Consider the following 19,822-nt stretch of genomic DNA (forward strand, 5'->3'; position numbering starts at 1 on the left):
ATATAGATGGAGTGGGTGATAATGTGAGGAGGGCCGTCATGTATTTAGTGGTGGACAATATTTCTATATAGAATGCCCGGCTTTAGCCGGGCATTTCTATAAAACAGTGTAGGAATGAGGTAGTGTATGGGCGAAGATGGGTTACAGATTTTCCAGTTCCGTATAGACTATTGAATGTGAGAGGGCTGCGCGAATTATAAGTGTAATGGATGGATAAGATTGGTTTCTGCAATACGGATGGGGGGGGGGGATTGTATACCTGGCATTAATTTTTGATCGAATATTCTTTTGATAGGGCAAAGCGTTATTATTTTATTATTATTAAAGATTCGCCGGTATTCTCCCGGCCCGGGCCTTTTCCAAGTGGTGGCCCGGCCTTGGCTCCCTCTTTAGGGAGTGTCTGAGACCTAAGTCTCCCATGGGAGGAGGCACAAGTACCTTCTCATCTTTGGGACCAACTGTCCCCAGACCTAGCCACAAGCTAGGCCTCTCTGGTCTGCCATCCCCGCCCCAAGGGGGCTAATGGGTATGACAGTCTTGTGAGCTGTAAGCTCGCGCTCAGGCACCTACCCTGCCCTAGAAGGGTTAGGCATGGTGTCGATGGCAAAGCGTTAATTATTGATGTGTTATATAATGGGTGGTCACGGGGAAGCGAGGAGGCTTACCAAATCGGTTGGGTATTTTTATATTATTATGTATGTAACTGAGCAAGTATGATAATATAATAAATCTTGTAAATATAATTTTAAATCATATTTCATGTGATATTATGTGTCAACTTGTTTAAATATGGGTATACAAATAAAGTGAGTGCGTGTATATTATTATTTTTTTTTTATATTTTATTTAAAACTGTATTACAAGATTCAATATAAAGATACCATGAAATGGTACATGTTATGACAGAACATTTAACACTAGTACTACAACGGTCCACTGAGTGAACATACATACAAAGTTACCTTAGATAGCCTAACACATCCTACAATCTACCTAGAAACAGTGTTACATAATCACAAAGATCTTCATAATACACTAATGCTAACACTGACATCCAACACTTCCACAACCCCCACCCGCCCCTCTACAAGTTGAAACCCTGGTCACTCTCACGTGGTGCAACACCATAACAATATGTAACATTAAAAAAGTTACCATTGCCAATCTCACGTGGTTAAACACTTTATCAATGTTAAACATTAACAAGTTAACATCCTAGCCACTCATGTGATTAAACATATTATCATTATCAAATTTTTTTTTTTATATTAAAACTCAGGTACAAAATAGATATGGGTGCATAAAATAATATGTCAACGAGATACCAAACACTAACTAGATTATTATTATATAATAAATAATAAATTCAAAACCCAGGAAAATGTAAACACTATACAAATAAACAATGTGACAAAAACAAGCACACAGAATTTTTTTTTTTTTTTTAATTTTATTTTTTTTACAAGTTAAACTTGGGTGCAAAATTAACATCATTCTGCTCTAAACCCGAGATCCCAAGATTTAGTTATCATGGTTTAAAGATTATCCTGTATGCAGTGAACATAACCATAGGTTTCCAAATTCATCATGCATCTCCTTCCCACTCCATTCATAGCCCTCCCACCATCCACACAACCAAGGAGCCTAAACCAACCTACCCTCATGCATCCCCCGGTAGGAGACCAACCCTTTGCCCGCCCCCTGGGTTCATGAGGAGGAGGCCCCCCACAGTGAGATTCCGGTAACCTTCAGAAAAGCTAATTACCCACCGCCCCCCATAGACTTGCCTATTCCTACACATCGTTCTATAAAATCTTGCTGCTAACGCTTTTATTCTCAACTCTCCCCGAACCTCCCGCATCCCCCAAGATACATGTAGATAATCCGTCATGACATACATTAAAGCCCTACCCACATCACCCGGCACCCCAGTTACATCCAACATTAAAGCCCTTAGGAATGGCCAGTCCCCCCCCCCCAAAAGTCTGATAACGCTCACCATCCATAACCTCACCCTCTCCAAAGAGGGACAAAAAAATACCGCATGAAAAGCCGTTTCGGTGTCCCCACAGTGCAAGCATGAGTCCTCTCTTACAAGACCCTAGAGGCCAAAATTCCCATTAGAAAACAATATACTAACTCCCGTACCCTCGCAGGTATTCTAAGCAAGCCAAACTTCCTCCATATGCTCATCCAGTCATATGTTGGATATACAGCAAGCCCTTGTAAGACACCCGTACCCACCACAGCACCCACCATCCGTTTGACCTTTAATTTGGACACCTGTTCTACATTCAATAAAACCCTCAACATGTCTTCACAATACCTCAAATCCCTTCCACACCACCATCTTCGTGCATCCTCCATTACCCTACCTACCCTGATTCCCCGGTTCCCCCCAGTCCGGCTATATCTTTGTTTAATATATAAAGCCATTACTCTATGACCCAATGCCATCAGGCCAAGACCCCCACGTCTCGCATCCGTCATCACCACGTCCTTGCTCAACCATGCCCTCCCAAACCCCCACACATACCTTAGAACCTTCCTCTGGATTTCCGCAATATCCTGTGCTCTCCTGTGCCACTCCCCACACCTTACTGTAAACCAGACAGTTGACCACTAATACTCTCTGCTGTAATGTTACGTCCCTAGCCCTTAAGCCTCCAAGCCTACCCAAAACCCTGCTCGTAACTAATTCCGAATTTAGCTTCCTACTATCCTGCACTTCCGCCATGTACCATACTCCACAAACCCTAATTCTGTCCACTACTGACCATCCCAACCCCTCCCCCAAGCTCCCACCTATCCAATCCCCCACCTCTAATAGTCTCGACTTCATTAAATTAACTCTCATACCCGTAGCGTCCCCAAATATCTGAATGACTCCACCAACTTTCCTTAGATCTTCCTCATGCATTACCAGCACTGTAGTATCATCTACATACCCAACAATACCCCCCCACCCACCCCCCATTATCCCCTGTCCATTCATCACCTCATCCACTAGCCCATAAAATGGATTCTGTACGCAGGCAAACAATAACTGAGAGAGTGGACAGCCCTGCCTCAAACCTCTCTCCATCAGTACTGGTGTATATTATTACTGCGTGTATATATCAAGTGTCATGTTATCATAAGAACATAAGAACATAAGAACGAAGGAACACTGCAGAAGGCCTACTGGCCCATGCGAGGCAGGTCCAAGTCTCCTACCGGCTTAAGCCAATGCCGATGACATTCTTAACTATTGTAGGGCTTTTGTTTATAGTCATAATACTATGTTCTTCAGTTTAAATTATGTTATTTATTATTTCTTTTTAAGTTGTTTGAACAACTGTCAGATGTTGTGAAGTATGGTACACTGGGGCAAAAATTGGGAGGGGGGGGGGGAGGGTTGCTGCTCATAATGTAAGGATCTTTAATCAAGTACTTGTTTGTGTGTATTTTGTAATTAGCAAATGAGAAGGTGTTTGGGGACTGTCTTTTTTTATTTGTATTACTTATAACGTAATCTTACCGGATTTCTGTATAATGGCATTACACATCTACCTGTGGAGTGACGTGTATTTAATTGCCTATTAAAGCATATTGAAATGTATATTATTTGATTGATGTAATGTTTAAAATTGTCTACTTTAGTATTTGGCATCGATGTAACGGAACAAACTGTTCATGTGCTAAGGAATTTTTTGTGTCAGCCCAAAGTTAATGTGCAGTGAGTTTTTTGTGACGATGTTGCTGTTATGAACATCAAAATGGTATACAATACCGACAGGTTTTTTTGTGACGATGTTGCTGTTATGTTGTATGTGGAAGATCCGGTACTGTGTTCATTTATTAACATCAGTTGTAATGTTAGGATAGCAGTTGGCATTTTTCACTACTATTGGGTTGTTATTGTCATCAATGTGTTCCTAGGTTTAAATTATGTTGGTTATTAGTTTGGAAGTTAAATAAACAATGGTGAGATGTTGTACAATATGGTGAACTGTGGTAAATGTGTGGGGGGTGGGGGGGTTAGTTATACTGCTTGAATTTTTACTGAATGTAATTATTTAGTGCGTATATTGTAATTATCAGATAGGAAGGGATAAGAAGATTATCTTCATTTTCGATTACTTGCACAGTTTTATCTTGTTTTAACGATGTTATTTTCTCCTAAGATTTTTGTATACTCTGTGTAACTACTCAAATCTGTCTGACATGTCAAATATTATATACAAGTGTTTATGTAAGCTTATCCGTACACTATAAAACGTTTCCTGGAATAAGTTTCCACAGGTGCGATTTACCTGCCATCTTACATTATAATAATTCTACTTCAGATGACCAAAAGCTCCAATGGCGGGTTATTCTTTGATACAGACCCGCGTCAGGAAACACTTATCCTGTTTCCTGACGAACCTTGCCTAACCTAACGCCAGTTTGCTGACCTACTTTCAACACGGGTGGAACTACATTAATTTCCCTTTCACCAATATTCTCCAACCCAAATAAATTATGGTGGCCCGTGGCCTGGTACGCAAAGCTCTCGCTTCATACGCTAAGGTGTCCGTGGTTCGATTCCCGGCAAGGGTGAAAACGTTGGTCGTGTTTCCTAGCACCTGTTGTCCCTGTTCACCCATTAGTACAACAGGTACCTGGGTGTTATTCAACTGGTGTGGATCACATCCTGGGGAAAAAAATAAGATAAGATTTCGTTCGGATTTTTAACTCCGGAGGGTTAGCCACCCTGGATAACCCATGAAAGGTAGTGCGTCATCGAGGACTGTCTAGACAGTCTTATTTCCATTGGGGTCCTCAGTCTTGTACACCAGCATGCGACCCACACCAAATCGCCTAACACCCAGGTACCTACTTGCTGCTAGGTGAACAGGACAACAGGTGTAAGCAAACGCGTCGAAATGTTTTAAACCCGCCGGGAATCGAACCCGGGCCCTCCGTGTGTGAAGCGGGAACTTTGCCAGCCAGGCCACTGGGTCGAAAATGCTGTGCATAACAAGGGGTTTTCTGTATAGTAGTATGTCACTGATGTCAGCTAGAACTGTATACCTCGTACATGTACTTGCAGAAATAAAGATATTAAATATTAAATTAAATTATGCTTGCTAAACGCCTAGTGTTTTGAGTATTTATGATATAATAGTTATCGTTAATAAGTTTGGTTTTCTTTAAATCTAAAATGGAACATAAAATACGCGTAACTTTATACGGAGACTTATATGTTATGGCAAACCAGTGTCGCAGATAAATGACATACTAATATAAAGTAAGATAAGATTTCGTTCGGATTTTTAACCCCGGAGGGATAGCCACCTAGGATAACCCAATAAAGTCAGTGCGTCATCGAGGACTGTCTAACTTGTTTCCATTGTGGTCCTCAGTTTTGTCCCCCAGGATGCGACCCACACCAGCCGACTAACACCCAGGTACCTATTTGCTGCTAGGTGAACAGGACAACAGGTGTAAAGAAACGTGTCGAAATGTTTCCACTTGCCGGGAATCGAATCCGGGCCCTCCGTGTGTGAAGTGGGAGACTTAGGCACCGGGCCACCTGGCCACCTACTACTACTATATAAAAAGTCCCTTGTTATACTGAGCATTTCGGGCAAATTTGGTCAAGTTGTGTAAGAATGGTATTCTGTATATAGTCCTACTGTCGTCAAGTTATGTCCTAGAATTTGTATTGATAAAGCCACTGGATGGCGAAACGTCTACAATAAAGATATCCAGATGTTGCACATGTGTCTTATTTCATCAAATTTGGTCAGTTTTGTACCAGGACGCTACCCACACCAGTCGACTAACACCAGGTACCTATTTTACTGATGAGTGAACATGGACAGCAGGTGTCTTATGGAAACACGTCCTAATGTTACCCATAATTTCTAGGCTAGGGACGTTGGGAATAAAAGGGCCTAGGAAGGTTATCTGGTTGGAAAGGGGCTTAGGAGACTTGTTTTGAAACACCGCTGTTATTATTATTACTATTTTTAGTGGGTCAGTGAATTTTGAGTCCCCCCCACCGCTTCTTCTTAGCGGGGGAGGGACTCATACTAGCAGGTCACACCCCCCTCAAAAACAAAATATAGAACCAATTATGCTTAACTGGACTATCTTTGCGATGCACACATAAGCAGTAACCTAATGGAAAAAAGTTACTGTCTGATATTTTTGGGTTATCCTGGGTAATTTGCACATATTAAGTTATGTATAATAATTGTACTTACGTGTACCAATTCCTAAATAAACTTACTTGTTCTGTGATATTTTAAGGACCTCAATGGGAACTAGACTTGCTCGGGTCCGTGACAGAGGCATTACACCCGCGCAACCAGCAACACCAGAACATTTCAAACAGAAAAGTTATGCTCACTGGGAGCTTTATAAGTCCCATCCAGAACGTGAGAAATGCACATTATGTATGGGAGAAGATACATCAGGTGTGAGAAGTGTCAGGTCAGCGATATATTGAAAAGATCGGTATATATATAAAGAGGAGCAAGTTTATCAGTATGTATAGAATGATAGGGTGCCTAAATAACTTTTTGTGTGGAATTATATTATTCTTTCGGTGGTAAACAGGTGACGAGCAGCCTTAATGACCCTACTGTGTATACTGTACAAAACTTGTGTATATTATACAAGATTTGTGTATACTACTAGACAAGAGTTGTATATACTATGCAACAGTTGAGTATACTATTCAACAGAAGTGTATACTATGCAAAAGTAGTTAATATTAAGCAGAATTTATGTATACTTGTAGTGATACTGGTCCTGTGAGGAGCAGCAGCAGGATAATACTGCACCACCTCTAGGGGCCCTTAACAACAACAACAGTTTGGTGTGGTCATGGGCACCAACACATGGTGTGTGATTCTCTCATACTTTATACATTTATCAGCGATGCAGATTACATGGTGAGTTTAAATATATGGCCTGTAGTTATAACTTTTCTCTTGACATATGCAAGACATCACCATCCCTGTAGAAGCCATTATTAGATGTACTAGTCATTATATTTTGTTGTTGCAGAAGTACTATGAAGATTCTATGTTCAATAAAGCCTAGAGATAAGGCCTGTGTTTCTATCACAACAATTTATTGAACATAGAATCCTGGGCTACCTGGTGGTGATCCTGCGCTAGACTACATCACAACATGGAGCGTTTACTGAAACCTGAGAGGCTAGACTGTGACCCCAGCTTATCAACGGCTGCTCAGGAATGGAAGCACTGGTTTAAGACTTTCGAAAACTTTTTGGGAGCCCTTCCTAAAGAAGATCTAGATAAACTAAGTCTGCTCATCAATTTTGTGTCACCTAAGATATATGAGGCTATTTCTGAGTGTAATACCTACGAAGATGCTATCAAAACCCTCAAGTCTCAGTATATTAAACCTACAAATGAAATCTTTGCACGCTATCGCCTTGCAACTCGCCGCCAGCAGATTGATGAGTCCTTAGAGGAATACTTTCAAGCACTGAAAATCTTAGGTAAGGACTGTCACTTCCAAGCAGTGACAGCTGCTCAGTATTGTGAAGAGTCCATCAGGGATGCTTTTATCAGTGGCCTGCAATCACCAATAATAAGGCAGCGTTTATTGGAGAATAAAACTCTCGACTTAGCCGCTGCCTTTGACCAGGCAAGAGCTCTAGATTCAGCCCAGAAGAATTCTGAAGTATACAGTACCACTCAGCCTTCTCGAGTGGTAAGTGCTGCAATTCCTGACCAAGACTCTTGCAATGAAGTTACTGTGGAACCTGCCTCAGTGACAGCAGCAGCAGGTACGGTGTGTTTCTTTTGTGGTTTTTCAAGACATCCACGTCCAAAGTGTCCTGCTCGTGAAGCAATGTGCCATAAATGCCACAAGAAAGGTCACTTTGCGAAAGTATGTCGTGCTAATACATCAACAAGAGCTAGTGCCTCCACACATTCCAGTGATCATGCGACTCTAGCAACAGTGACTTCTGCGGCTACTCCAAATTCACTGTCAAAGGCAGTTGTGAAAGTATTCATCAAAGGAACAGAAGTAGATGGTCTTATTGATAGTGGCAGCTCAGAGAGTTTCATCAACCTTGACTTAGTTAAACGGCTCTCCTTGACTCTACATCACTCATCAGGTACCGTTTCCATGGCATCAACATCTCTCTCTATTCAGACCTTAGGGTTTTGTAAGGTAAATCTCAGAGTTAATGGAAAGGATTATCAAGATGTACATTTAGCTATTCTGCCACAACTGTGCTCTGATGTTATCCTTGGTCAGGACTTTCAGAAGCTGCATGGTAGTGTCACCTTAACATATGGAGGTGAACTGCCTCCTCTTGTTGTCTGTGGACTTAGCACTTTAAGGGTAGACCCACCAAAGCTGTTTGCAAATCTTACCGCGGATTGCCATCCTATATCAGCTAAGTCACGCCGCTATTCTTATGAGGATCGGATGTTCATTGAGAAAGAAACTCAGAGGCTGCTGAAGGAGGGTATTATAGAACCGAGTGATTCTCCTTGGCGTGCACAGGTTGTTGTTGTTAAAGATGGTTATAGGAAACGGAGACTGGCTATCGATTACTCTGAGACAATCAACAAATTTACACTTCTTGATGGGTACCCTCTACCTCGAATTGACGATACAGTGAACAAAATTGCTCAGTACTACGTGTTTAGCACAATTGATCTGCAGAGTGCCTATCATCAAGTCCCTATAAGGAATGAAGATAAACCATACACAGCGTTTCAGGCTAGTGATGGCCTGTATCAGTTTACCAGAGTCCCTTTTGGAGTCACCAATGGGGTAGCCTGCTTCCAACGAATTATGGATTCACTCATTCAGGAAGAGCAACTCATGGGAACTTACGCGTATTTAGATAATGTTACCATTTGTGGCAAGACCCAGGAGGAACATGATGCAAACCTTGATAAGTTTTTGGAAGCCGCCAAGAAGAAAAATATCAGTTACAATGAGGAAAAGTGCACTTTTTCAACTAAAAGGCTTAGCATCCTTGGTTATGTAGTGGAAGGAGGTTCAATATTCCCAGACCCTGAACGACTACGACCTCTACGGGAACTTCCAATGCCTCAAGACAAAAAGTCACTCCGAAGAACTCTTGGTCTCTTTGCTTATTACTCACAATGGATCTACAACTATTCAAGTAAAGTCCGCCCATTGAGTGCTACCACATTTCCTGTGACAAAGGAAGCAGAAGCCGCTTTCCATACGCTCAAACAGGACATTGAAAACTCAGTAGTTCAAGCCATTGATGAGTCCCTACCATTCGAAGTGGAAACGGATGCATCTGACATTGCCATTGCTGCAGTCTTATCTCAGGCAGGACGACCAGTAGCCTTCTTTTCGAGAACTTTTCAAGGATCAGAGAAATGTTATGCTGCTGTAGAAAAGGAAGCCCAGGCCATCATAGAAGCAGTTCGCCACTGGAGGCATTATTTAACTGGTAGACATTTCACCATAAGGACTGACCAACGGTCCGTGATGTATATGTTCGACAAGAGGCACAAAAGTAGGATAAAGAATGACAAGATATTACGCTGGAGGATGGAACTATCATGTTATGACTTTGATATTCTGTACCGACCGGGTCAAGAGAACATCTCACCTGATGCATTCTCTAGGTCCCACTGTGGAGCAGCATGTCATGATTTGCAATCACTCTCATCTCTCCACAAGGCTTTGTGTCACCCAGGAGTTACACGCCTGTACCATTTTGTCAAATCAAAGAACATGCCCTACTCAGTGGAAGATGTGCGACAAGTGATCAGAGCATGCAGAGTATGTGCAGAGTGCAAGCCAAACTTTCATCAGCCAGAGAAGACTCATCTCATAAAATCCACCCAGCCTTTCGAAAGATTGAATATAGATTTCAAAGGACCTCTACCAAGCACAAATCAGAATAGGTATTTCCTTAACATAGTAGATGAATATTCAAGGTTTCCCTTTGTATTCCCCTGTGCAAATATGGCTGCTTCAACTGTTATTAGTTGTCTTTCACAGTTGTTCTCTATTTTTGGTATGCCAGCTTATATCCATTCAGACAGGGGATCCTCGTTCATGAGTAACGAACTTCAGGAGTTTTTGGCTAGCAAAGGTATTGCCTGCAGCAGAACAACAAGCTACAACCCTCAAGGCAATGGTCAAGTGGAGCGGTTCAATGGTACTATATGGAAGGCAGTTACAATGACATTAAAGTCGCGCAATCTACCTGTTCAACACTGGCAAACTGTCCTACCGGATGCTCTTCACTCTATTAGATCACTGCTGTGCACAGCTACTAATGCAACCCCTCATGAAAGACTCCTCAACTATTCACGTCGTTCCTCTACGGGAGCCTCCGTGCCCACTTGGTTATGTCATCCTGGACCCGTTCTCCTGAAGAGTCACCGTAGGATGAACAAGACGGATCCTTTAGTGGAAGAGGTAGAGCTCCTGCAAGCTAATCCACATTACGCCCACATTCGCTACCAAAATGGTGAAGAGACTACAGTATCTACAAGACATTTAGCCCCAGTTGAAATCCCTATTAGTGTGGAATCTCAAGATACACCAATAGATGTGAAAGATGCTTCGTTTTCTCCTGGAAAGCCCCTTGAGACTACCCCTATGGAAATAGAGGATTCTGCTCCAGCAGTTAATCAAACCCCGCTGGAAAATATCGAACCTGGTGAAGAGGCTCAAGGGCTACGAAGGTCGGGACGTGTACGTCGCCCACCTAACAGTTTGGGAGATTACTGTCTCTGATATTTTAGAAGGGGGAGATTGTAGTGATACTGGTCCTGTGAGGAGCAGCAGCAGATACTCTTCAACAGTAGTGTATACTATATAACAGTAGTACGTGCTATAAAACAGCTGTGTACAGTATACAACAGTTGCATTCCCTATACAAGAGATATGTATATTATACAAGAGTTTTGCAAACACTGCAACAGTAGTGCTTGTTATACAGCAGTTGTGTATACTAAAGAAGAGGTGTGTATATTACGCAACAGTTGTGCGTAATATACAGCAGTTTTACCATGCAACAGTAGTGTATACTGTGAAAGTTGTGAATATCATACATTTGTGCATACTATACACCAGTTGTGTGTACTATGTAACAGTTGTGTACACTATAAAACAGAGGTGTACACTATAAAACAGTTGAGTATACAATAAAACAGTTGAGTATATATTATACAACAGTTATGTATACTAGACAACTGTTGTCTGGAACAACAGTAGTCTGGTACAGTAGTTGTCTGGTACAAGAGTTGTCTGGTACAACTGTTGTCTGGTACAACTGTTGTCTAGTACAACAGTAGTATGGTACAGTAGTTATCTGGTACAATAGTTGTCTGGTACAACTGTTGTCAGGTATAACTGTTGTCTGGTACAACAGTAGTCTGGAACAGTACTTGTCTGGAACAATAATTGTCAGGTACAACTCTTGTCTGGTACAATTGTTGTCTGGTACAGTAGTTGTCTGGTACAACTGCTGTCTGGTACAGTGGTTGTCTGGTACAACTGCTGTCTGGTACAGTGGCTGTCTGGTACAACTGTTGTCTGGCACAATGGTTGCCTGTTACAACAGTTGTCTGGTACATCTCTTGTCTGGCACAACAGTTGTCTGGTACAACTGTTGCCTGGTACAACTGTTGACTGGTACAACTGCTGTATGGTACAATAGTTGTCTGGTACAATAGATGTCTGGTACAACTGTTGTCTGGTACAACAGTTGTCTGGTACAACTGTTGCCTGGTATAACTGTTGACTGGTACAACTGCTGTATGGTACAATAGTTGTCTGGTACAGTAGTTGTCTAGTACAGTAGTTGCCTGGTACAAAAGTTGTCTGGTACAGCTTTTGTCTGGTACAACTGTTGTCTGGCACAGAGGATATCAGGTGCAATAGTTGTCTCGTAGAGTAGTTGTCTGGTACAACTGTTGTCTGGTACAACAGTTGTCTGGTACAACAGTTCTCTGGTACAACAATTCCCAGGTACAACATTTGTCTGATACAGCTGTTGTCTGGTACAACAGTGGTCTAGTACAACAGTTGTCTGGTACAACTGTTGTGTTGTATAACAGTTATCATGCACAACAGTCGTCTGGTACAACAGTTGTCTGGTACAACAGTTGTCTGGTACAACAGTTGTCTGGTACAACAGTCGTCTGGTACAACAGTTGTCTGGTACAACAGTTGTCTGGTACAACAGTTGTCTGGTACAACAGTTGTCTGGTACAACAGTTGTCTGGTACAACAGCTGTCAGGTACAACAGTTGTCTGGTACAATTCTTGTTTGATACAACAGTTGCCTGGTACAACAGTTGTCCGGTACAACAGTTGTCTGGTACAACAGTTGTCTGGTACAACAGTTGTCTGGTACAACAGTTGTCTGGTACAACAGGTGTCTGATACAACAGTTGTCTGGTACAACAGTTGTCTGGTACAAATGTTGCTTGGTACAACAGTTTTGAGGTACAACAGTTCCCTGGTACATCTTTTCTCTGGTACAATTGTTGTCTGGCACAACTGTTGTCTGGTACAAATGTTGCTTGGTAAAACAGCTATGAGGTACAACTGTTGTTTGGTACAACTGTTGTCTTGCAGAACTGTTGTCTGGTACAACAGTTGTCTGGTACAACTGTTGTCTGGTACAACTGTTGTCTGGTACAAAAGTTGTCTGTTACAACAGTTGTTTGGTACATCTCTTGTCTGGCACAATAGTTGTCTGGTACAACTGTTGTCTGGTACAACTGTTGACTGGTACAACTGTTGTCTGGTACAATAGTTGTCTGGTACAGTAGTTGTCTGGTACAGTAATTGCCTGGTACAAACGTTGTCTGGTACAACAGTTGTCTGGTACAACAGTTGTCTGGTACAACAGTTGTCTGGTACAACAGTTGTCTGATACAACAGTTGTCTGGTACAACAGTTGTATCACAGTGGATATCAGGTGCAATAGTTGTCTCGTACAGTAGTTGTCTGGTACAATAGTTGTTTGGTACAACTGTCGTCTGGTACAACAGTTGTCTGGTACAACAGTTATCTGGTACAACAGTTCTCAGGTACAACAGTTGTCTGATACAGCTGTTATCTGGCACAACAGTTGTCTGGTACAACAGTTGTCTGGCACAACAGTGGTCTGGCACAACAGTTGTGTTGTACTACAGTTGTCTGGTACAATTCTTGTCTGGTACAACAGTTATATGGTACAATTCCTGTCTGAAACAACAGTTGCCTGGTACAACAGTTGTGCTGTACAACAGTTGTCTGGTACAACAGTTGTGTTGTACAACAGTTGTCTGGCGCAAAAGTTGTCTGGTACAGCAGTTGCTCGGCACAACAGCTGTCTGGTACAATAGTTGTCTGGTAGAACTCTTGTCTGATACAACAGTTGTCTGGTACAACAGTTGTCTGATAAAACAGTTGTCTGGTACAACTATTGGCTGGTACAACTGTTGACTGGTACAACTGTTGTCTGGTACAATAGTTGTCTGGTACTGTAGTTGTCTGGTACAGCAATTGCCTGGTACAAAAGTGGTCTGGTAAAACTGTTGTCTGGTACAACTGTTGTCTGGCACAGTGAATATCAGGTGCAATAGTTGTCTACTACAGTAGTTGTCTGGTACAACTGTTGTCTGGTACAACAGTTGTCTGGTACAACAGTTGTCTGGTACAACTGTTGTCAGGTACAACAGTTGTCTGGTACAACTGTTGTCTGGCACTGTGAATATCAGGTGCAATAGTTGTCTCATACAATAGTTATCTGGTACAACTGTTGTCTGGTACAAAAGTTGTCTGGTACAACAGTTGTCTGGTACAACTGTTGTCAGGTACAACAGTTGTCTGGTACAACTGTTGTCTGGTACAACAGTTGTCTGGTAGAATTGTTGTCTGGTACAAAAGTTGTCTGGTACAGCAGTTGTCTGGTACAACTGTTGTCTGGTACAACAGTTGTCTGGTACAACAGTTGTCTGGTACAACTGTTGTCTGGTACAACTGTTGTCTAGTACAACTGTTGTCTGGTACAACAGTTGTCTGGTACAACTGTTGTCAGGTACAACAGTTGTCTGGTACAACTGTTGTCTGGTACAACAGTTGTCTGGTAGAACTGTTGTCTGGTACAATAGTTGTCTGGTACAGCAGTTGTCTGGTACAACTGTTGTCTGGTACAACAGTTGTCTGGTACAACAGTTGTCTGGTACAACTGTTGTCTGGTACAACTGTTGTCTAGTACAACTGTTGTCTGGTGCAACAGTTGTCTGGTACAACTGTTGTCTGGTACAATTGTTGTCTGGTACAACTGTTGTCTGGTACAACTGTTGTCTGGTACAATAGTTGTCTGTTACAACAGTTATCTGGTACACCAGTTGTCTGGTACAACTGTTGTCTGGTACAACAGTTGTCTGGTACAACAGTTGTCTGTTACAACAGTTGTCTATTACACCAGTTGTCTGGTACAACTGTTGTCTGGTACAACAGTTGTCTGGTACAACAGTTGTCTGTTACAACAGTTGTCTCTTACACCAGTTGTCTGGTACAACTGTTGTCTGGTACAACAGTTGTCTGGTATACCAGTTGTCTGGTACAACTGTTGTACCAGACAACAGTTGTCTGGTACAACAGTTGTCTGGTACAACAGTTGTCTGGTACAACTGTTGTCTGGTACAACAGTGGTCTGGTACAACTGTTGTCTGGTACAACTGTTGTCTAGTACAATTGTTGTCTGGTGCAACAGTTGTCTGGTGCAACAGTTGTCTGGTACAACTGTTGTCTGGTACAACTGTTGTCTGGTACAACTGTTGTCTGGTACAACTGTTGTCTGGTACAACTGTTGTCTGGTACAACTGTTGTCTGGTACAACTGTTGTCTGGTACAACAGTTGTCTGGTGCAACAGTTGTCTGGTACAACTGTTGTCTGGTACAACTGTTGTCTGGTACAACTGTTGTCTGGTACAACTGTTGTCTGGTACAACTGTTGTCTGGTACAACTGTTGTCTGGTACAACTGTTGTCTGGTACAACAGTTGTCTGGTAGAACTGTTGTCTGGTACAATAGTTGTCTGGTACAGCAGTTGTCTGGTACAACTGTTGTCTGGTACAACAGTTGTCTGGTACAACAGTTGTCTGGTACAACTGTTGTCTGGTACAACTGTTGTCTAGTACAACTGTTGTCTGGTGCAACAGTTGTCTGGTACAACTGTTGTCTGGTACAACTGTTGTCTGGTACAACTGTTGTCTGGTACAACTGTTGTCTGGTACAACAGTTGTCTGTTACAACAGTTATCTGGTACACCAGTTGTCTGGTACAACTGTTGTCTGGTACAACAGTTGTCTGGTACAACAGTTGTCTGTTACAACAGTTGTCTATTACACCAGTTGTCTGGTACAACTGTTGTCTGGTACAACAGTTGTCTGGTACAACAGTTGTCTGTTACAACAGTTGTCTCTTACACCAGTTGTCTGGTACAACTGTTGTCTGGTACAACAGTTGTCTGGTATACCAGTTGTCTGGTACAACTGTTGTCTGGTACAACAGTTGTCTGGTACAACAGTTGTCTGGTACAACAGTTGTCTGGTACAACTGTTGTCTGGTACAACAGTGGTCTGGTACAACTGTTGTCTGGTACAACTGTTGTCTAGTACAATTGTTGTCTGGTGCAACAGTTGTCTGGTGCAACAGTTGTCTGGTACAACTGTTGTCTGGTACAACTGTTGTCTGGTACAACTGTTGTCTGGTACAACTGTTGTCTGGTACAACTGTTGTCTGGTACAACTGTTGTCTGGTACAACTGTTGTCTGGTACAACAGTTGTCTGGTGCAACAGTTGTCTGGTACAACTGTTGTCTGGTACAACTGTTGTCTGGTACAACTGTTGTCTGGTACAACTGTTGTCTGGTACAACTGTTGTCTGGTACAACAGTTGTCTGGGATTCTCTTACCTGAAGTATTTTTTTGTTTGTTTAACATGTAATATATCAGTATTTGCACGTCTAAGCCGGGATAAAAAAATCAATATTAATTTCTATAGGTTAGATTAGGGCAAATTTATATCAGCTTATCATGTTTACGCATAATTAAGCATCTATATAGAAATTATTTACGTGTGTGTACGTCTGGCAGTGGGGATGTTGCGGATGGAAAGGTACGAAATCGACTTCGGTTAAATAATTGTTATCCACACGACCGTTTTTTTCTTTGCCGAATTACCGCATGAGAAGACCCAGGCCACGACCCGTCCTGGCGAACCTACCTGTCGTCTGTATCTGCTTATTGTTTTGGGTGGAGAACGGGTTGCAAGCTTCAGGAGACGTGGGTAATGCTTACCTTATCCAGGTAGTTGGAGTTAGGTCCGCCGCCGATAAAGTACATAAGGATACACAGGAAGCTGGTGAGGGATTTGGGTTCACACATGTCTGAAGCCTTCTTGGAGTTCTCTTGCGTGAGGCGGAAGATCTCCATGATGCCGTGTTTACGGAGCTCTTTCTGCAATTTACAACACGGGAGCCTCAGGGATGGTCAGAGAGCCGAATTATTTTAAATAAATGTGCAGAACACTTAATCTGTATTCATGCTACGGACTACAAACATTACGTGGAGTAGGCTTAAACCAATGACCAACATAGTCAGGTCAGATAACATCCGCTTAAAGAGCATGGCATCAGACTTATAAGCACAATTTAGTCAGGTCCAGCTCACACTCACCCACACCCACACATGTATTTATCCAACCTATTTTTAAAACTACACAAGGTCTTAACCTCTATGACGGTACTCGGGAGTTTGTTCCACTCATCCACAACTCTGTTACCAAACCAGTGCTTTCCTATATCCTTCCTGAATCCGAATTTTTTCAACTTAAAACATTTGCTTCGATTCCTTTCTTGGCTAAATATTTTTAGCACGCTATATACATCCCCTTTATTCATTCTTGTTTTCCATTTATACACCTCAGTCATATCCCCCCTAATTTTACGCCTTTCCAGAGAGTACAGATTCAGGGCCCTCAGTCTATGCTCATAGGGAAGATTTCTGATACATGGGATCAAATTAGTCATCCTCCTTTGTACGTTTTCCATTGCATTTATATCCATTGTGTAATACGGAGACAAAAACTGCGCAGCATAATCTAAATGAGGCATAACCAAAGACTCCTATTATTTATGCTCCTTGATATTAAGCCAAGGATTCTGTTCGCTTTCTTGCGAACACTTATCACTGGTGTCTTAGTTTCAGGTTACTGCTAACCAAAACTCCCAAATCTTTTTCGCAATCAGTAATATTAAGCTCTACATTATTTAGTTTATATGTGGCATGGTTAATTTCTTGTCCAATGTTTAGAACCTTGCATTTGTCTACATTAAACTGCATCTGCTACTTCTCCGACCACTGCATCAGTCTATTCATATCTTCTTGGAATGCTCTAATGTCCTCATTAGAACGAATTAGGCGACTTATTTTGGTGTTATCAGCAAACTTGCTTATGTCGCTATTTATTCCCTCATCAGTGTCGTTTATATAAATTGTGAATAACAAAGGATTCAACACTGACCCCTGTGGAACACCACTTGTGACGCTCCCCCACTCTGATTTCTCCCCAGTGATGCAAACTCTCTGTTACCTATCTGTCAACCACGCCTCTACCCAGGAAAATATTTCTCCTCCTGTTCTGTGTGCTTTAATTTTCATCAATAGCCTCTGATGTGGAACTCTATCAAAAGTCTTATTAAAGTCCATATACACAATATCGTATTCATTACCATGATCTACCTCTTCAAATAACTTGGTGAAAAAAAGTTAGCAAATTCTTAAGGCAGGAACGCACCTTTGTAAAACCGTGCAGAGATTCATTAAACATTTTATGCTTTTCAAGATGGCTTCGAATTGCCTCGGCAATTATTGATTCATAGTTCTAAGCTAAGGACCTGTCACCTGCTTTGTAAATAGGTATTTCGTTTGCCATTTTCCACTTGTCTGGTACTATGCTAGTTTGTAGTGATAAGTTGAAAAGACTAGCCAGAGGTTTGCTAAGCTCATCTTTATATTCCTTTAAAACCCTTGCAAACAGTTCATCAGGGTCTCGGGATTTGTTCAGTTTTAATTTCTTGATTTGTCAGAAGACCATGTCACTTGTTAATCAAATCGTGCATAGTTTGTTATATCATCCTGTTCTACATAACTTATTATTTCTGGAGTGTCGTTAGTATCTTCCTACGTAAAAACTGAGAGGAAGTAAGAGTTAAAAATTTCACACATTTCCTTATCACTGTCAGTGGTCTGACCTGAGTTACTTTTGTCCCTAATCTTGCTTCTATATACCTGAAAGAAGCCTTTTGTTTTATTCGTCGAATCCCTTGCCACTTTAGCCTCATAATCTCTTTTAGCTTTTCTCATTCCCTTTTTTTTTATTTCTCTCTTTAATTTAATATATTAATTTCTTAACTGCCCATCCTCTCTTTTGATACACCTATATATGCCTCTTTTTAGACCAATGAGATGTTTTAATCTGTTGTATATCCACTTGGGATAATTTTTGGTTGATCTAATTGCCCTACTTGGAACATAAGTTGTCTGGGTAGCTAGAGCAATGCTCTGAAAAACGTCATATTGGCAACAAACACCATCTACCTGACCCATTGTCAGGTCGTTCCAATTTAGCTCACCCAGGTAATTTCTCAGTCCCATGAAACCTACCAAGTGGAAGTCTGGGACAGAGACTTAATTGCAGTTATTTGGGAAATTCCATGATATATTGAATCTAAGTGATTTGTGATCGCTTTCCCCAGTCTCATCATTAACCTAAAGATTATTAAGTAGTGATTCTTTGTTGGCAAGAACCAAGTCAAGAAGATTGTTTTCTCTAGTTGGTTCTGTCACAAACTGTTTTAAAAAGCAATCCTCAATCGTATCACGAAAGTTGCTAGACTTGAGATTTACTGTCATATTGTTCCAATCAATTTGTCTAAAGTTAAAATTACCCATTATCACGACATTTTCATTTCTAAATGCCTTATGAATTTTGTTCCATAGTAGCTTTCTGTACTCGCTATCATGAATTGGGAGCTTATAAATCACACCCAAAATTAATTTGTCATGATCCTCGAGAAACTGTACCAAACACATTCTGTCTGATGCTTCTGTCTGATCTAATACAACAATTTAAATTATCTCTGACATACATCGCCACTCCACCACCCTCCTATGAGGAATAGTTTGTAGGCTTGTATGTGGTATTCAAATGGTATTTCTCTATATTTCAGGTTGAACAGATTTCTGTTATAGCAATAATATCTATATTACTTGCACATGCAAGTAATCTTATCTCATCTGTCTTACTTCTTAAGGTTTACTATTAGTATAGTAACTATTACTATTAGTACAGTAAACCTTAAGGGAGCTAGTCACTCTCTGCCCTCTACTGTCACTCTTTGTTGATTAATTGCTTTGCCCTTACAAGCAGCTTTATTTTGAATATTGTCTATGAAACATATCCCTGAGGTATCATGGTAATATCTGCTGTTTTTCAAACCTTGACTGCAGCTTGATTGTTTCCCACACACACCCATACCTCTATAATCTATCAGTTTGAAGTCCTAGACAAGTCAGCAATAGTCCCCTCAATCGAGTTGGCTAATGCAACCATTGTGACCCCTGAGAGGTGTACCCCATCCCTTGTATATATATCACGTTTGCCATAAAATTTGTCCCAGTTATTAATGAATTGGATTTCAAATACCCTGCAGTACCTGTCTAGCCAGCAATTTACACCAATTTCCCTAGACGTCCATTCACTGCCCACCCCTTTCTAGGCAAGATGCTACATATGA

The 19,822-nt window shown here is 41.4% G+C and overlaps 1 protein-coding gene across 2 annotated transcripts in view; it reads right to left on the bottom strand.

Moving 5' to 3' along the window:
- LOC128692825 (lipase 3) overlaps nucleotides 1–19,822 on the bottom strand; it is a 156,352-nt gene that overhangs the window by 12,098 nt on the left and 124,432 nt on the right. For both annotated transcript variants that reach the window (XM_053782161.2, XM_053782155.2), the window contains exon 8: nucleotides 16,323–16,481. In XM_053782161.2, coding sequence (XP_053638136.2) covers nucleotides 16,323–16,481 — 159 coding nt within the window. The remainder of the gene's footprint in view (nucleotides 1–16,322; nucleotides 16,482–19,822) is intronic.

The sequence above is a fragment of the Cherax quadricarinatus genome, unplaced genomic scaffold (genome assembly GCF_038502225.1).
Source record: "Cherax quadricarinatus isolate ZL_2023a unplaced genomic scaffold, ASM3850222v1 Contig231, whole genome shotgun sequence".
Classification (NCBI taxonomy): Eukaryota; Metazoa; Arthropoda; class Malacostraca; order Decapoda; family Parastacidae; genus Cherax; species Cherax quadricarinatus.